This window comes from Haliaeetus leucocephalus, unplaced genomic scaffold (assembly GCF_000737465.1).
Source record: "Haliaeetus leucocephalus isolate CR32 unplaced genomic scaffold, Haliaeetus_leucocephalus-4.0 Scaffold871, whole genome shotgun sequence".
In the NCBI taxonomy this organism is placed as follows: Eukaryota; Metazoa; Chordata; class Aves; order Accipitriformes; family Accipitridae; genus Haliaeetus; species Haliaeetus leucocephalus.
Window position 1 is genome coordinate 1842869 of NW_010973307.1, and position 20466 is coordinate 1863334.

The 20466-nt window shown below is 39.3% G+C and overlaps 1 protein-coding gene across 1 annotated transcript in view; it reads right to left on the reverse strand.

Annotated features, from left to right (window-relative positions):
• Window positions 1-20466, reverse strand: part of PKHD1 (polycystic kidney and hepatic disease 1 (autosomal recessive)) — a 259529-nt gene that overhangs the window by 73740 nt on the left and 165323 nt on the right. Inside the window, exons 52-58 of the mRNA XM_010583200.1 lie at window positions 18998-19135; window positions 10293-10406; window positions 8505-8592; window positions 4971-5125; window positions 2880-3032; window positions 1634-2512; window positions 308-470 (exon numbers count right to left, since the gene is read on the reverse strand). Coding sequence (XP_010581502.1) covers window positions 308-470; window positions 1634-2512; window positions 2880-3032; window positions 4971-5125; window positions 8505-8592; window positions 10293-10406; window positions 18998-19135 — 1690 coding nt within the window. The remainder of the gene's footprint in view (window positions 1-307; window positions 471-1633; window positions 2513-2879; window positions 3033-4970; window positions 5126-8504; window positions 8593-10292; window positions 10407-18997; window positions 19136-20466) is intronic.

Below are 20466 nucleotides of genomic sequence, written 5' to 3' on the forward strand. Positions count from 1 at the left end.
CCCAAAAGGGGTGGGGGGGGGGGGGGGGTGGTGTTTCTTCTTTATTTTTGGATTTGAGTTTTCCTGTGCATGTTTGATGTCTGAGCTTGTTCATTTTTGCCAGACAGAAGCAGTACAAGAGCAGAGACAGAGACAAAGAATGGGACTGCTCTGCAGCTAGACAGATTATCTAATCTAATTGGTTAAACTCTTTGTAAGACAATACAATAAGACAGCTGATACAAACAGAGGTGAGGAGAGTCCTAGAACTGTAGGTGCTTTTTTGCACAAATCATTGAAAAAGATACTTCAAAATGAAGCATATTACCTTGTTGGATGAAAGTAGAACTTGTCATTCTCATTGACATGTAACATCCTTGATGTCTCCGCTGTGATAAGAGGCATGATGCCTAAATGGTCAGCATTTGACATGATGCAGACATTCTTGTCTTCACTGTAGCAGCTCTTTGTAAAACCAGTAAAGGTGACTTCTGCCAGGGATTAAGAGAAGATCAAGCGAGGAAAAGTGGTTAGAGGAGTGCCAGAACCAGAAAGAGACACACTCTGTTCTATGACATTTTTCAGGTTAAGTTGCTTCCACATGTGTATATCTATATCTATCTATATGTACAAATTATTTTTAAATCAGACTAATTACATTGATCATAGATATTCAGTTGGCTTTAGAATATTCCATAGCCAAGTTATATCTTAAGTTGACACAAACCAAGTCATGCCCACAGGAAATTAAATCAAAGGAAATACTAAGTGAGAAAGAAACAAAAGCAAGAGTGATTAATAAATTTTCATCTGAATCAGTAAGAACCAGTTTGGTGACAACCTGCCTTGGATGGTTTATCCACGTGCCAGATGTTAGTATAAGATGAGCACGTGACATGTGCTTGGCTCTGGCACGGAACTCTTGTGCAGCTACAAACCCCATGTTTTGCCACAAGTTTTCTGTGAGACCCTGTGCAAGTCTATTTGTTTTTCTCTGTTTCCATTATTCTTCAGTAAAAAGAGGATAAAGTATTTTCTTACAAAAGTAGGTAGCAGTGAGGGATAAAGACATGAAAAACTGTGAGGTATTTCGATCCCACCACAGCAACCAGCTATCTAGGTTCTGCTATATGCAAATATTACTCTGGGGACTGTAAAATTCATTTGAACCAAAGACGCAGGATATATAACTGACTTTTATCCCTCTTGTGCAATCCCTTATAACAATAAAAGCCGTAGCTATTTCTGTGCAGCTGTAGTCATTATGTTCTACGCAAATTCTATACAAAGTGTGCTATTGACTTCTCCAGCTTGGTATCTTTATTTAGCTAGAGGTAACTGTAGATCAGAGAGGTGAATCGAGTGGAAAAATAGATAGCACAGAAGGCAGGCATGTTTGAGGTAAAATATATATATTAGCACATAACATAATTATACTGCAGCAGATTCAGGAAGTGAAAAATGCCAAATAATATTTTTTTTTATTGAACTGTATCAAACTGAAGAAGAATTCTGTTATTAAATCCACTGAGGCTCAGATTTCCCTACGACATCCATTTGTGGGTGTGAAAGGCTGCAACTTCAACTGGAAAAATGTAATTAGCTGAGAAAAACAGTGACAGAACAGTCTGGCCAGTGGACGTGGAAGACCAACCTTTCAGCTTCATGAGTCCCAGGACTTTTGGACAATGCCCAGTTTTGTGCCATGGGTTATCTGGCCTTTGGCTGGGAACCGTGGTAAACGTAGGCCATAAAATCCCAACACGGCCTCTTAGGGGGTAGTATGGTGGTCGATCCTTGGCTGTTAGATCAGCTGAGCGAGGCTTGATCCTGTCTCTGATGCAGTCAAAAGTTGAGCTTGTTGCGACAATGACGGAGTTTCTAAGTTCTATGAATCTTTTCCCCATGTGGCATTGCTTGGCATAGAGACAGTACACTACTGGCATCAGGCCCACAGTGTTGTCTACCAGCACCACATTGTCCACGATGACGCTGCTTCCAAGGTGGAACATGACACCATAGTCGTAATTTTTATAGGATAGAAAACCTGTGATTCTAGTGCAGGTCTGAAATCCATCTCCCCGGTAGAGGTGAATACCGTGGAGACTTGAATGGGCCACGTTTTCACTGCAATAATCTCCATCTAGCAAACACTCTTGGCCCCTGATATGGAAGCCAATTCGCTCAGATCCTGCCACAGCATTGCCACGGAGGGAGACACCAATGGCAAGGTTCACCTTGATGCCAGCAACCCAGTTTAATAAGCCTTCTGGTTGCCTGCTCAGAATAACAAGGTTCCTGATGAGAGAATGATTTTGCCCTTCCAAATCAATGCCAGGTCCAACTGTGTTGTACACTGTGTTATCATGCAACAAGATCCAGTTGCTCATGACTGCTTTAATGCCAACTCCGCAACTACCATTAAGGCTGGATGACACCACCGAGGACCTTTGGGATATATTCCTGAATTCAATGGCAGAAAGCTGAGGAGGCCCAAAGTTCAAAAATTCAATATTTAAGAGTTGAAGGACACCTGCAATGAGATAATTATAGAGAAATAAAAGCTTACAAAATTACCTAAGAACTGGTGAGGATGACAACCATTTAAACAGCACTCAGGCATGTAATAGCAGGCAATCTTTGTCAGTGTCTTGCCAGTAATGGTTATTTGTTCATAAACACATATAAAGTTATAGTAGAACTCAACTAACCACAGAACAGCGCCTCCTAAAACATATTCCACTATTTTTGAAATATTATTAGTACTCAGGTCTCATACGTGTCACACAGTCAGTTTGCTCGGAATTGCATAGCACATGCAAATGGATACGTCTGTTGTTAGACTGTACTTTCTTGGGCAGAACTGGTGTGGTCAATGAAGACAGGTGAAACTCAACTACCTTCAAACTCTGTCCCACTGGAGTCTGTAAAACGTCCCACCAGCATCCTCCCAGCGCAAGCCACATCAGACTTGATCTGTATGTTCCGTGTTAGGAGCCCAACCTCTGCAGCCAAAGGGATGCGTCTACCATCTTCTGTGTCATGGGAATGCCCTGGGGAGTTTCAAGAAAGAAAATGTGATAAGTGTCTATCATACCTATAAACCAGTGTTTTGAGGGACATAAAGCCTGACAGCTTATGCACAGCTGCTCTGCAGAATCTGCACTGACATTCAGGTGTTTTTTTTCCTCCAGCACAATCTACATGCATCAACACAAAACCAGAAAGGCCACCTGCCCATCAAATATTCACCATGCACTTATATTTTACCAGCATTTTTCATTTTTAGAAAAAGAAGGTGCTAAACCTTTTCCCTGCGGTGTGCAGATGCCAAATCAATGAACAGATTAACACTTCATTTTTTTCCAAGCTGTATGTGCTGGAGTTATTCTTCAGTACACTGCAGAGTTGATCTCCATGAATTCTCGTTAAGATCACACCAATGATGATGCTAAAAACCAATTTGCTATAGTGTCTTGGTTGTGTGTGTTTTCTAAACAAAGTCTTTCTAAATGAGACTTATGAGAGAGTTCATGCAGATGTCTAGCTTGGAATTAATCTCAGGTGACTTTAGATATCTACATATATGATTTAGTTATCCAAACGATTTTTATGTACAAGGAGAGCAAAAGCACTCAATTCTTAAGTGCAATTTGTTATCTATTTTATACATCTGCTTTAGGGGGAGATGAAATACAAGTGAGCAGTATGTGGTTTTCTGCTCTGATTATCAAGGGAGCTGAGACTGACTAGCTCATGTGTGAACATTCAGTGTAGATACCTACTTTGGCCCAGGTGAATCCCGGTATTTACATAGCTCTTAATTCTCCCATCAGTTCATTTTTTTCAGCTATATCTAACAGCTGCTGCAGTAGTCAATGTGTATGTGATCATTTCATCTCAGGATACACTTGTTATATCTACTTTAGCTAAGAAAATAAGTTAAGAACCATTCTCTGGCCCCAAGACTGATGGGCAGGTTTCTTCTTTCCCTTGAAAAAGCAGAAAGGCCATGCATAAACTACTGGAAATGGGGTCTAGATGTGCTATCCTTTGAACTGTTTTGTTTTTTTTTTTTTAAAATACAATTACCGTACAGAACTGTGCCATGGAGGCTACTATCAATTAACACTACAGATAATTGCAGAACAGGGCTTAGTTCCAAGTGAAGCTTTGTTTACTAGCACAGGTATAGCCATTTAAAACACACAAGATTTCTGAACCTTTTTATCCATCATACTAACTTCTGTGCCTACCAGCTTGAGTAAAGACTAAATTAAAAAGATATTGCTATGCACAGGAAAAATCCTGGTTTTGGATCTTCAGAATCTGACCTGCTAATAAAATTCTTTTATTTTTGTTAAATAGATGATAATAAATTTACTTTATAGGCTGAAATAAAATTAAATAAATTATCAACAGTGCATCTCTTTTTCCACTTAGATACAGATAGTATGTAATCTACACAGGAAATAGAGCTCTATACAGATTTTATGTTTATTTACATATTAGATTACAAATACTTTAGTTTCATGCCATGGAATTGATAATTTTTTGCATTTGAAACTCCATGAATCTAATGATTTTGAAATTTGGGGGGGAAAAAAAAAAGGGTATCTTTTAGTTTTTCAGGTTTTGACACACCACAGAAATTGTGCAAATGGCCTAAAAAAATCTGCTTCCCCCGCCCCCCTTTAAAACTTCAGTTATTTTCTCTCTCTGTTAACCAGTTGTATTTAAAATATGGAACATCAGGAAGTTTTCCAAAAGCATTCAGCACTGAATTAATTCTACTCCCAGAAATTCGTGTTAGAATCAACTATTCTGTACAGTTTTTAACATCACATTCTCAGTATCAAAACAGCAAGAAAAAAGCATACGGAGAAAGAAATGAAGATACCTCAATAAAGTAGAATTGATCTTTGTGAGATATGAAATGGAAAGTCAATACTTCAGAAGAAAAGTCTCTCAAATGGAAACAGATTCCTTACCAATATGCCTATGCAGAAGGCGTTCATGAATTCTTATGCTATAACCATTGACTTCTTTAAGTCTAACTACTTCAGCTTCGTGGGCTTCATAGGAGGAAGAGCTGATCACAATGTCTCCGCCATGATTCCAGTCTACTTCGTCCTCCACAAAAATCCTGTAATGCAAGATATTAAGTTAATGTCATTACATTTATGAAAGTTATGCTCACAGGTTTCCTAAAAAATGAACAACAGTTTTGCCTAGGCAGATCTCAGAAAGAATCCACAGGCTATGCTCTAGGAAAAGCCCCTTTAGGGCTTTCTGCAAAAACAGATGTCTAAAATATGTGGGAGGAAATTAATCCTGAAATGTCTATTTCACACCATTGATTAACAAGGTATACAGTTCCAGTACAGAGTTGCAGGGCTCAAGTAAGTTACCAAAGACATGTCAGACTATTTTTGGTGCCAGGAATATCCTACAGAGCTGAAAGTCAGCTTTGGACTTAAGACAACAAAATGTAGGTGTCCATGTGTAGGGTTGTGTGTGTGTGTGCGTGCACTTGGCATTTAAGCTTCCTCTATAGTTGATCGGTACAGTCAGTAGTGAGTAGAAGGCAATAAGCTCTCTGAATTGGGTACATAGAGCAGGATTTGGTTCCCTAAACAAGAACACCTCTTGCTATCTGAGATGTTCCAGGATATCTAAGACATCAGCTGGTAGATATGATAGAACTTGGTCACGGAGCGCTCCTGGAGACATAGGTGGAAGCCATGGAAGGGACTCAAAGGCATTTCCTATGAGCCCCAAGGCACCTCAGATCAGCCCAAAACCTATGTTTAGGTTCCTCAATCCTGCCCTTGGTAGTTGAATTGCCCTCTAGGCTCCAGCAGCTAGAACTCTGCTGATTCTAATGGGAGCTTAGGTACCTTTCTATACATTACACAGACACTGTTTTAATCTTGAACTGAAGATCCTTCTTTATTATATTTATTAGTTATATTTGTAGCTCTGGGGTTTTTTAGCTTCACATGGAGAAAATAAAAGCATTTAGTGAAAGCAAAATGGATAATGACCAGCGTTTATATATATTTGATAAACACCTTGTCCTATTACAGGGTGACTGGTGCTGGCCAGGTGATGTTCTGTACACCTCAGGTAACTGTTGAGAAAACAGACCACTGAATGAATTCAGAGTATGCCTCGTCATGCAGTCAAGAGTGACAGAGGTGCAGAGAGAAAGGAAAGTCCTAAAGCGATGTAACTAGTGAGCTCTGTTGCCAAATTTTCCTAGTGTCTCTTCTCACAGTTTTTTTCAAAGATGAGTAGGCTCAAGATGAGTACTTCCAGTTTTCAGCACCTGTGAACATTCAGTAGAGATGTCTACCAAAACTTTGATTTCTTTTTTTGCTTAGAGGAAGCACCGTATATCGTCTGAAATGGCAGGAAAGTGTTAATGCAACTGAGAACTATGTATTGTTCAAGGATAAACACATTGGAAAAGAGGAAGCAAAACCACACAGAGTAAGAATAACTGTGGCGTTTATTTGGAATTTTTGACAGTTCACCTGCAACCCATACTAGAAGTTGAATCTTAAGTCCAGCCCCAGGCATACACTCCAATAATAATTTACATCTTGTAGACCCAATCGTAACTCTTTTGACTCTTGCATTTCAAAGAAGTCTAATAAGAGGAATCAGTAAACAAAAGAAAATATGGTAAGAGACACCATCTAAGATACTAATCTATTGAAATACTAGTGTAGGTTTTTACTGTAAGTACTTTCTTTTTTTTCCCTTCTTTTTGAAAGCCTAAGTCCTACCCTGACTCATGTGCTGATTCATGTTGAAAAATATATAGAGCAGCTTCTCTCAGTCAGTAAAAAAGGCACTTGCTTCAGCTTTCATATTCTAGCACTGACTTGCCTATTTCCTGTATCTAACCACATTAACTCTTGGTTGGCTATTAGGAGACTTTTCATGATAAATAGCTTTTTTTTTTTTTTTCTTTTTCTTTCTTTTAACAGTGGAAACAACTCTTTGTGCCTTATTTAGGGTGCATGAATGAATTCCAAAAACTTGTATCTTAGCACCTCATGATATTTCATCTAAAACATCTGGGCAGCAGACCAATACTAGCCTGAATCCATTTCATCCAAGTATTCAACTGGCATGCTTCAGTCAAGAATCTGCTTACTCTGAGCTCCCATCCTAATCAGGGAAAGAAAAGAATTTCCAGAGGGTGATTCTAATATTGCATGGTTTGAATCAGCATCTGGAAGTATCTGGTCTCTTCACTGACTACACAGCAATCCTAAACAATTAATCTACACTAGAGACTCAACTGTGTGAGAGCTAACAACAGACAAATCCTACTTGTGAGGTCTTTGTGCTTCCATTGCCCATCTTTGCAATGAGTTTCCAAATAATTCCTTCCCTCTATCCAGATGGGAACTCTACCAATGAGTTTTTGTTAGGCTTGACTGATAGAATTATATTTTTTTTCGAATACACATATTTCAGTTTAAAATGAAGCACTTGGAAGAATTACAGCAAAGGCAATAAAAATTTTGTGTGACAGAATCAAGAATGAGAGCTCCAGAGAGAGCTAGGTAGGTGCCCACTCCACCCCAACTAAGGTCAGTGCACATAAATGGGAGATCCTTATATGCAGATGTGTTCTCTGGTTCAGAGGAAAGATTTGAACTTCAGGCTGTAGACACCTATTCATTTAACAGGCATTTGTGGCAATTCCACTTAACCTGCCTTAGGTTTTGACTAAGCCTTCAGACTGAATTCACAAGTAAGTGATGATGAAGATGAGTCTGCTGCTGGGGCTGTAAAAGCTTATGGATGGGTAGCATCAGGGGAAAGAGAAGAGAGCATTTCAAAGCTATTTTTGCCAAGGTTAAGTGAAAATGCGTCTGTACCTTGGAAGGCTCACATCCCAGACAGACACCTTACTCTTCAGGCTATGCAGGTAGCTTTATACCCTTTAAACCAATTGACATTAATTACATATACAAAAAAGATTGACTCTAATAGGAGAAATTAAGATGTTCACTCCAGAAACCACTTGGTAAAGGACTGATCTAAGATGTTGAAGAACATGGTTCATATCCCAGTTTTGCTTAATACAGAGATGAGATTTTAAAGTAGGTCTCTTAAACCAAAATGAACATCCTAATCACCAAGATATCAGCCACTTTCAAGTACATCTCTTCCTTCTATAAAGAAAGAGAAAGGCAGAGGGAGAGATAGAGGAAGGAAAGGAAGGAAGGAAGAAGGATGGAAGGGCAGAAGCAAGCAAAGAAGGAAGGACAGAGGAAAGAAGCAAATCTCAGCTTCATTCCTCTTTAGAATTAAAATTAATCTAAAAATAGTATAATTTTCTTGCAAGATGTAACATAGTTGTTCTTTTCCTACCTAGACATAGTTTAAACAGAGCCTATCACAAAGGAAAAGAATAATACAACTCATAGGAACATTAATACAAGTCATTGGAATGGAAGCCAAAACTTAGTATATGGAGGCATATTTGGGCAAAACACCACCTTTCATTGCCAGGAGCAATGTTAGTTCCCAGATGTGTCCAAGATGTCTTAGGATAAGCGCTATAAATTTGCACCTCTCCATAAACCCCTGGAAAAAAACAGAAGCAGGAGTTCAAAGGTTAGGGGAAAGAGAGACTTGAGAACTGAACCAATAATTAATACATGGAAATCTTTATATTTATTAAAGCATGTTTTTATATTTTATGAAAAGTGTAAGAACAACACATAGCCTCCACTTGAAATAAAAAGGGAACTAGAAATAAATCATAATAAAGTAAAATGACCATCACATGCAAAGGCAAGAAAGGGGATTGTACCATAGAAGTCTCATTAACTCAAACTGGAATTGCAGACAAATGTATCTACCTTAAAAAAAAAAAAATCTACCTAAGTAAACAAATTAAGTAAAAACTACAGGAATGAAAGATACAGAAAATTACTCAGCTATTATTTATATTTCTGATCTGTAAAAAATTCACTATTTTTTTCTGGAAAAAGGATCCGAAACCAGGACAAAAAGCCAAGATATAGAAACCTTTCATATAGATGACATGTTCCAAGAATACATGTGAAGCATGAAAAAATTTCCGATTTCCTGCACTGAAATGTTTTGTTTCAATTTTCTGACCTGATCTGAAACCTGAGTCAGTTCGACATTTGTTCTGCATGTCTAATAGTGACACATTGCTTCAGAGGACTTATGCTTCAGGTATTTAGTAAACCCATTTTACTGCTTGGGCTAATCTCCTCCATGGACAACTTTTTCTATGACATACTGTGTCACCTTAGTCCAAAAGAAGCCTGCTGCAAGCATTGGTAATGCAACCCTGATTATCCCACCAAGGCAGACATTCAAAATAACTTCCATGATCTTGCATTTGCTGTGGTTTAAGAGGATAGCATGAACAGTTGTGAAGTCTTATCTGATCCATGATAGTGTGCTAAATGGCTGCAACGCATCTATCTTTGTTTCTAGCCCCTAAAATTACAGGAAGTCAAATTTCTAGCTCTTGTTATACTTCAACTTTTTCTTAATAGCAGTTCAAATTTCTACTGTCTTTACAAAAGTTCAGCAATGAACAAAGTCTTGCACTACTCAAGTATTGTTTAAAACATATTTTAAAATATGGAAAACACAAAAGTTAATGTATTTCTTTAACAATAATTATATGAGGCCTTGTAAAAATTAAGATAAACCTTCTTTTGTTAATCTTTCTATGGGTCCAAATGCTTGGAAATATTTAAATGCGTGTATCCATCCAGTAGCTCTTGGATGTAATTCATCTCACTTAGGTCAGGCATTTAAAAATAGTGATATGAGTTTAAGCTCAGCATCCTATCCTGGAAACTTGAGGACAATTTGTTTCATCCTAAGAGAGACCAAAGATAACTGACATCAAATACCCTCTGGCAATGTGCGTTTCTCTCCACTCAACAAGGTCATCTTAGTTTTAATATCTTCAACTTTGACAACTACCTTTTACAAATCTCAAATCTAAACCCAACACAAACCTTGTACATATGTGTAAGTACTCTTAAGTCCTCTCCAGTTTCCCATATATAGACCCCAGGATTTGGCACCTAGTTGCTTGCTTCTGCCAAATTTTGTCTAAACAAAATCTCCACAGAAAATCCAGGACCTGTTGAACGTTAAAAGTTTTAACCCAAAAAATGTGTGTACCTTTGTTACATTATTTTCTTACATGACATAGTAACAGGCTCAACAGGGTAGATTTAACTATTGCTTAAGATTGGTTTCCTATGAAAAGGTGAACTCATGTTTCATACCAATACTCCCTGGGGGGGCATTTATTCCCTCCAGACGATCACAGTAAATCCCTTCGGATGCCCGAAGAAGGACCAGCAGCTTTAAATCCCTTTCTAGGGGATGTTGAAAAGAACCTGCAATAAAGACAAAACAGCAACAACCCATCACAGAGGTATCAATGGCTTTTGTAATGCTGAAACTGAGGGGGAACTGGGGTGCGTGAATCCAAATTTTAAGGTCTAAATGGCTGAACTACCATTTCCTTCCTCAGTCCATTTTTGCCTTTCTGCTCCTTTAGAATTTCATCAGTTCCCAGGTAATCATGAGTTTTGCAGCCAGGTTGGGTAAAATGGTCTTTCAGACCAATGGAAGGACTGAGGGAAAAAAGTAGGGAAAAAAAAAATGCCCAAAAAGTTTTGGTGTGTGTGATGGTGCTCTTATCTTGTGGTGATATGTCTGTACAGTAAACTGTATTCCAACTGTGACTTCATTTATTTCACCAAGGGTAGTTTACAGTTTCAGAAGAAAATGGCCCAGCACTAAACAGACTAAGGAGGAAAAAGTAGGACAGTTTTTGCCCTGGAGAAATGTATGCGGAGTCCAGTAAAAGAGTTCAGCGTTCCTTTAAAATTAGAGATTAAATCAATTATGCAACAGAAAACTGCAGCAGATGTAGAAATAAAAAATATATACATATCTGTACAAAATTAGCTGGCCTGTCATGTTCTTTTAATATTTAAAAATTACTAGTTTGGAAAAGAGAGCCGATCTCATATCCTAAAGAAACATTCCTCTTTAAGAGCATTTTTTAATTAAGTGAAATCAATAAATAAATTCATTGTTCCCTACCAGTGTCTGACTGACATCTGTGGATATTTAAATTCTCTGTACAGCTTTTAAATGGGTAAAAGACAAACAGTACAAGACTTGCATGCTCCCCATCTAATATATCTCACACCAGTGAGCTCGTATCTTCTCTGGGAACACGGAGGGAATTCAATCTCACAGTGTCCGTCGTCCATCCAAACCATCTTTGACTTTCCTGTTTAAACTTCCATAACTGCAGTTTGAACAGAAGTAAACCAGGAATCGGGCTGTAATCAAATACCACTTTCACAAAGCAGAACTAGTGATAAGGGCTTTCACCACTGATGCACTAGGTTAAACAAATATCCACCTAGGGCAGCAGAAGAGTTACGTAGACATTTGTGTCTCTTTTTGTATGCAGAGTGATTGTTTTCCTGCTTCACCCTCACAGCAAGTTGTGATTTAAAATACTCAGCCTGAACATACCTTTCCCAATCCTCAGGTCAACCTTACCCCTGGGATAAAGTTATTAGCTACACTGAAGACCAAAGAAAGACTCAACAAAAATGTTTGGAGACCTTTATATTGATCTTACAATGTTATTCACAATTACCATTTCCTAATCATGATCACTTAAAGGGGGGGATTATTATTAATTTTCATTATGATTTACTGTTGGTGTTATTATTGGTGTTACTATTTTACTCCTGGTTACAAAGCATTTACTATTTCTTCTAGTTAAGTCGGTTAAGAGAGATATGTGATATATCCAATTCTCAGCTCAATTTCAAAACCATTTTTAAGTAAGCTTCCAGCTTAACAATCACAGACAAATGCTTGGAAATGTGAATTCTAAAGGCTTGAACTGGAAGTTATCGCTCCTTTAAAAGAATTACATCTACAGTTAGCTAAAATTTGTGATTTTTAATCCTGAAAATCATGACAATAGGTTAGAGAATGTTACCCTTGTTAAAGAACAAACAAACACATAAACCAAAAATCTAATCAGAATGAGAAACAAAGAATTTGTAATAAAACTATTTGTAATAGCTCATCACCATATTAAATCCTTAAATAAATATAAAAAATGGGAAGATAATATTCACAGAAATGCTTCAGTGGCTGGAAACTGTAAATGGTATATGTCACAAAAGAGCACAGGAGATACCTAGGAGTAGAAAAATTAGACTTGTTTTAAGTATATTTAGAACAAAAATAATCTTAATACTTGCTTATTTCCATTTATAGTTCCATGGTTTAAATCAATGGATTTCAATAACTTGAATGCAAGTGCTACAGAAGAGTTGGCCCAGAAACTCGTTGGACTATTAAGGCGGACTTTTCAGTAAGTTTGGGATCACTCACGACGTCTCAGAGCACTTGAAGAAAGCTAATATTGTGCCAATATTTCAAACAAAGATAAAAGTAAGAGCCCCAGGTAATTACAGGCCTGTCAACTTGACACTGATTTTAGGGGAAAAGTAAATAAAAATGGAATGTCCAACTCTGAACACAATTAATAAATCATTAAAGGTGGATGATATAATTAATGCCAATCAACCTGGTTTTATAGAAAAAAGGTCCTGTGAAACTTCCTTGTTATCATCTTCTAATGAGACTACAGGTTTAGTTGGTAAAGATAATAGCTTTGATATAATATAATTGGCTTCTCCAAGGCACTTGACTTAGTATCACAAAACTTTCTGATTAACAAACTACACTGGTACAACATGAACATGGCACACATTAATTTACAGGCTGACTGACTAGAATGGGGGCATTGACTCAGACAGGTCTGGTCTTGCAAACCCTGTGGTATGAAACATTTTATCAATGACCCAAAGTAGTGTGAAGGTACTGAAAGCAAGCAGATAAGCTGACACAAATGGGGAAAAAAATATTAAAGACATGGGCCAGCAAAGTCAACAGGAATTTGGAAGTGAAGAATCAGGAAAGAAAGTGAAGAATGTTCAAAATGTAAGATGACAGGACTTGAAAATGTAGTGCTGTCCCTGTGAATGGATGGGGAACAAAGGAAAACAAAGGGAAAAGCTAAGTAAGGTCTGAGATATGCACTTCGGCTTAGTCTAAATACAGCCCTACAGAATGGCTCATGAAAATAATGGTATGGAAACGGCAGCTACCTCCACTTACTCATAGGAAAATTCAAAATAGTTAATGCACACAAGTCACCAGGGCTGGATAAGTTTCAGCACCTTATGAAGCAACTGGCATATGAAATCACAGCTCTTATAATAAGTAGTTTTGTAAACTACCAAGTTGCCATAAATACTGGAATCATAATCTCTACAACACATATATGAAGGATCTGGGCTTTAAGTGTCTGTCTCTGAACTTTGGATGTGTAAACTTCAGACTACTTGCCCCACTTTATTGTGGTGAACAAATCCCACATAAGATCACAGCAAACTGTTGAATTACCCCATCCTGCATGAGACATGCAGAAATGGATCCCGCTTCATACTCCTGCTACGACTGAAGGCTTACCAATTTGATGAGCAGTCTGGTTAATCATAAAGTGAGATAATAAGGTACTGCTGGCAGAGAACCAGAAAAAAGGTAATTAGAACCAGAGGCTGGCAGAAGTGTCTGGTGAGATGTGCAGAAGAGGTCAAGAGGGACTAAAGAGAGTGTACGCAGAAATTAGGCAGGGCTTCCTCAAACCTATGTTCTTCCAACTGGAAAGTTTATCTGGAATTTGAAGGGTTTGCTCATCTGTCCAGATACGACACATATCTGCCAGCCTGAGCAGTGCTCCTGAGCAGTGTTTTGTCCGCTCTGGATATCTCAGGTATTTCTTCAGTGCAGACACATGTCAACCTGCTGGTGTGTACGCAGCAGCCATGCAACTTCCTACAAGCTGGGCTTTCTGTGCGGTCACTGCACAGTCAGTTTGTGCCTTCGCTGTCTGTCTGATGAGAGACGTCACATCAAATGGCCTCACTGCAGGTGTGTGACCTTCTGCAAGAGGTATCTAAAGCTAATGTTCTTCCAGGGAGTGCTGGCACCACAATGCATGCACTACACAGTGCAAAAAAAAAAAAGCCATATATGATAATCCTATGTATAAGAAACAATTTATGCTGCTAATAAAGTCACCACTGATTACATACTTTCTTGAAGAAGTGTGAGGTCCAGCTGCCTGGATTACAACACAGATCTGTTAGCACAATGGTTGCAGCTGATTCATAATCTTTCTTCAGGTCTAACCTCTGGAGAGGATAACACCCTACTATGTGAAAATAGGAAAAAAAATTAAAAGGGAGAACAGAGAGAGAGGTGCGTTTTTTCTACCCAGATTTTCACTTATTCTGGACTGCAGCCTGGATCTAGTTTGCTGTTGAGTTTCAAAAGCATTTTCCATTGTTTTCATGTTTCTGTTTTATTCCAGATGTTCTTCCTGACAGTATTTTGTTGTGTTTTTTTCTTTTTCCATAGCAAAACCCATTCGATTCTTTCCTAGAACAGTGGGTGTTTCCTCCCTTCTAGCCTTTCCTTTCTTTACAGCGCAAGTCGCTGCAACAGCTGTTGTATATAAGAGCAAGGAATTCTCTGAGATAAGATCCCCTCCCTTCCATTGGCAAATACACTTTGCTAAGTATCTTGCTGTTACCATCTCCAGTATCAACTCTGTGTTTCCTGAATCCGAAACTTCTTGGACTCTAGCTACCTAGCTATTTTGAAAACTGTGGTATATTGTCACCAGAAAGGCTGAAGAGTCCTTATTCGTGGTCAAGACACAGCTGGATAGTCACCTAGTGTTGGTTCTCCTTTCCTATGTGTTCCTTCAGGTGTTCAGACTGCACTCTGCAAAGAAGCCTTGAAAAGCAGCCTGTGAACAGGGAGACATCACATGGATTGCCTCTTGCAGGGGGTGCTGCCAAATAAACAGAAGACATGAGAGACAAACAGCTGTGGAGTAGGAACCAGCAGCCAGAAGTGAGAGATGAATGTCCAAGGAATAAGAAGTGAGACATGTAGGATGGGATTCAGCTGCCTAAATATAGATGCCTAATGCCATCTGAGAGTCCTAGTGCCCTCCAAATCCACTATGTGAGGTTGGCAGATACAAGACAGTGATCAATGACAGAACAGTGGCTTTTTCAGCAGAAGTGGAAGGCCAGGTGGGACACCTGAGGGTGCCCAAAGTGATACAAAATCCTTATAGTTAGGCAACTGAACCATGTTTCCAGCGAGATTCATATAGCTACATTTAGGTTTCATAATGCAGATGTTTCCATGTCCTCTGGCTGTCTGAGCTAACAAAGATCAGACAATACAGTGTAGACTGTAATTTGCTCTAGGTACCTGTATTGGCCGGTCCTACTGACTGCAGTGGCTCCACTGACTTTATTGGCTATATTTCTACTGAAACAGCCAGCTCACATGCTGATGTCCACGTTACACCTAAATTCAGATGTATTAAACGTGTGAACCGAATCTCTTCCCTAGATGGTACGACCAGTTAAAAGAAACCGAGTGGCTTGGAAAGGGTAAAAACCAAACAGACAGAGGCTGAGAGATTAATTGAAGGGAATGCAGAAGGTGCAATGAACTTTTCAAACCACTTTTTCTGTGATCAGGGATGAAAAATTGCTCTCAGTACATCAACAGTACTCCATCTTCATACAAGTTGAATAGCTGTGCAGGGATGCAATATGACTGCAAGATGGAACTCAGCTTACAGCTAGAGAAGATGGGAGCCACACAATCGAGGTTCTGGTGAAACTGGAAAAGATAGTTGATTCGTGAAACTCACTTGTGCCCTAATTGTAATTATAAGGCTGAGCATTAATCATCACTAACACATGGCTATTTCATGAAGTACAGTGATTTACCCTTTGGGAAGTCAATATGGGGGTTCTTAATAGTACTGAGAAGAAGGAGAGTGAATGTATTAGAGCTCTTACCACAAGCAAGATAAGAGTCATAAGAAATGTCCAGGGTTTCATCTCCAGACAATCAAGCCATGAGCTAATGATGACCTTAGGCTTCTTTCCTCAAATGAGTGACATGACTGACAAGCAGCCATCACGAGATATGCAAAAAAAGAATGTGACAAGTTGAGACTAAAAAGAGAAATCCTATCTGGATAATTACTTGGTGAATTCTACTATAAAAAGCAAAAATAACCTACCAACAAAGAGCAGCTGAGTACAGTGGAGTTCAGGATGAGTCCAACGGATCAATTTGTGCAAAACGAACTTCAGCATTTTTTGCAGCCTTATCAGGAGCTGAGGGCTTTGTGCAGCAGTGGAATAGGGCTTTTTCTGCACATATCATCTGTGTTTTAATGCTGACTTATGGGTTAAAATAAATGGAACCATCCTAGCCGAGAACCAAAAAAAAACCTCTGAGATATTGAGCTCAACATTTCTTTTCTTATTCTGACACAGGTGTGCTAATGACATTTAGCAAATCACTTAATCTCTCTGAACATCAAGCTCTCTTTCTATAAGCTGGGAAAATAGCTTTTTTTTTTTTACAGCATGGCAACAAAAGGAGGTAGAAATAAATGGTGTTTCTAAAATGTTATTGCAAATATCACCATCAAAGAAGAGACTTGAAAGTTTAAGTGAAACCAAGAAGCTTCTTATCCAGGAGCTAGGACTACTAGAGAAAAAGTAATCGGAAAGTCTCCCTGGCTCCAACAACACTGAAGAGGCAGGAGCACTCAAAGAAATTATTGTGGGGATAGACCCACACATTTTACTTATGGGTTGTCCAAGGGCTCTGAGAGAGTTCTTGCAACCCTTTACGGATCTTTAATCATCTCATATCTCCCAGTGATTCTGTTGATTGTTTCACAGTGCAGTGTGATCATACATTGAAGAGGAAAGTAATGACAGACCCTGCAGGATCAAAGGTGTCCCAAGAATTCTGATCTCCCAACTATCACTGTATTTTCTGATCCCAGTTTCCCTGAAAGTTATTGTTTCCATAAAATTAATTAGGATCTTGTTTATATTTCATAAACTCCAATTTTACACTGATTTTTTTCCCTTTGTTATATATTCCTCACCATCACTTGGTTCCTATAGACTTATAGTCTTGTTTTAACCATCTTTGTGTTTTCCCTGCTGATAAGATGCCAAGTGCACCGAAAGACAGCAAAGTCCAAGTAAGACTTGTTTCTAGAACTTATCGTTGTTCTCTAGCAGTTTAAGTGAACAAAATACTTAGGCTCTATCAGAAAGTCTCTGGCCCAGGCTGCTGAATTAGAAGCAACAGCATATGACCAAAGATTTCTATGCTGAAAACAGGGCATGGAGAAGTTACACAACAGGGAGGACCTGGGGATTTGGCTCACATGATGTCAACCTTAGCTCCTGCTCAGGCAATGCTGAATGCTGATGTCCACATCTATTAAATCTGTTTACTAAACTGTCTCATTATCTATTTTGTGTCAGGATTTCTTTAGGGTGTGGTAGAATTGGACAGATGGGCTTCAAAACCTTCCTTCAGGCATGGAAGAGTCAGGATTAGACAGATGGGCTCCAAGAAGCTACCTTTAGGCCTCGAACACATGGGAAAAGAAAGAGGAAGGGAAAAGAAGCGTGCACTCCCAGTTTTACAAGCAAGCGTAAAAGCCAGTGTAAGATATGGGAAACTTGCAAAGTCTCTACCCGCCTATCATCTCACAGCTGAAACAAGAGCAAGGATAGCTCTCCAGAAGTTGCTGGACTATGATTCAACAGCTGCAAATACCTGTTTGGCTTTTAATATCATTACTACTCACATATGTGCTGGAGGGGAGTTTGTGCAGCAAAGAAATGCGTCAATGTTTTTTTAATAAGTGTTTTTAGCAATGAACACATGCTTTTTCTTAAAACCAATATGAAACCATATTTAAAGTACAAAAGAGTGTAAGTAAGAAACAACTGAGCCTCTTTTAAGTATACGTATATATTAACCTCCCAGATTAGGCTTTCAAACCTCTTTTTCAAAAGAAAAACACAAGACAGAGAAATAACTCTTTTGGCCAGTACCGTATTAACTAAACAGTCCCTTGAGATTAACAACAAACAAATATTGGAGCAGACTTCCTCAGGAGGTGATTACACAAACAAATTCTCTTTTTAAAGTTCATGAAACCAATCTTGAGAAAGGTCAAGCAGTGATCAACAATGTGATCCCAGAGTCCTAAGGATTCCTGTAAGTAAATACAATGCCTGGCTTTAGGAACCTTGATATTTAAAGGGAATTATGTGCGTAATTACTTCTGTGGGGAAAAACATCAATCCTGTCTGTTGCAAATAATGTGGAACAGCCCCAGCGATGCTGGGGACTCTGAAACCACTAGAAGTAGGGGCAAGGTGGTACCTCCCTGAAGTCCTGGTCCTCATCTGTACAGAGGATGAGAGGAACAAATGTGCTGAATCCAGCTGTGCCAGTTTCATGCCACAGCAGGATTTCCAGGCACTTTGGGGATTCTCCGTGACTCTGTTTATATTGGCTTTAAATACTTCTGTGTCATCTACAAAGTGTCTTACTAATGCCCACAGACACCAGGCACTGCCTGAACACTAAGGAGATCCTGCCCTGAGGAATTACTGTCTCATAAAGCAACCCCACATAAAGTAGGGAGGACTTTTACACATATCAGATAAAATCTCAGCCACGATGAGATCAGGAGTATTGCCATTAGTTTCACTGGGGTGAAGATAGTAGTATTTGTAATATGTTGCTATTAAATGAACAGGTAATTAGCTCCAGTGGATAATCATTGTGCTTAACATGGACTCTGGGTGTCCACACTGCAGATATCCAGATAGCTATGGGGCATTAGGATGCCCAGCATGTTTATAGTAACACTATGCAGTCTTTCTTCACACTTTCTCTATCAAGAGCAGAAAAAAACAACCCCAGGCATCCAGAAGACAGGCTGCTCACTTACCCACTTTCAGCGTACCCCCCAGCACCACGATACAGGCTGCGCTCAGGACATTGCTGGAGTTGCTGGGGAACTCGAGGGTCCCCAGGACGTAGAGACCTCTCAGAGGGGGAAGAGCCGTATCTACCAGAATGGTCCGGTCTGAGAAACGAAGCAGAGGGTTGTTTAGAACAACGGCAGCCTACCAACACTACTCGCCAAAAAAGTGTGGCGTGGAGGTGAATAGTGTTAGCTTTGCTTGAGTTTTGCTTTATTTAGATTGTTTTTGCTTAGAACTACCAGAGCAGAGCTTGTGTGTTTGTGCAGCATCCACAACCAGAGAGCTTCATCTACAGCTGAGGCTCCATGGTGTGGCTGTAATCTGATAAATTAATAATAACATCATATTTACAATGATATTGTTCCATGCTTAAGCCTCATCAAGTGTTGCTTGAACCTTCAAAAATGCATGCAATGGGCAGCAAGTTAGAGGTGTGTTAGTCTCGCTAGGTGAATCTGGTTCTGTTTATGAAAATAAATGTTAAACCACCCAATGCAATGAACCAGGACTAAGTTAAGCTGCGTCCAGACAGCATTTTTCCCTCATGGCATTGAAGAGAACAAGACTGATGGAAGTGAAAACATCCACTGGTGTCACATAGGTGCTTCATGGCACAGAGAGCCTGCAGGTCCCCACCTTGTTGCCAGCAGTGATCAGCGTGACAAGCAGAAGCCACACACCGCAACATGCCTCCAATGCCACCCTGTCACTGCTTTTCTCTCTCTGCAGTTTGGCTTTGCTCTCAGGTTTTGTGTATAAAAGCCCACCTCTTCCTCGCCAACCAAGAGGAAAGCTTTGCTTACGTGAACACAATCTGCAGGAAGCCAGACTTCTTCAATTCTATATTCACGGGACTACTCATTCCCTACTATTAAATTAGTCAACAGTCACCAGGAGAAGCACCATTCCCTCAGATCCTTAAGGACAAAACAAGGAGTATATTTTTATCTTGCAGAACAGAGTGGGAACTGTTGTTGATTGAGCACAATGGCAGCATCATTGCTGCCTCCTAAAGCTGCAAGTCTGCAGTCTGCGAACCTTTTAAATGCCACTTAAGTTTTCCAAGTAGGACATGAGGAAGGATGTAAATGGTGTATGGTTTAGAGGTAGCCCACCACACAGAGGTGAATTCCACCCTCAGGGCTCATCTAATGCTTTTTGATGTCACTAGGAGCTTTTCAGTTGATTGCACTGGAAAACAGCTCAGGCCCTTAAATCGTGGTTTCCATCTGTTTTCATTATTGACAAGAGTGACAGTTTCCAGGTATGGTGCATCTCTGAGTCAGCGGATGTCCCTGGAAGAAGGAAAAGCAAGGTATTTCCTTAACAAAGGGTTCAGTGAGGTGATGTAATTGTGACTTTCATTGAAATAGCTGGCAGAAAATAAGAATCTTCAACATGACAGCTGCCAAATTCTACCCAGAGATTTGTT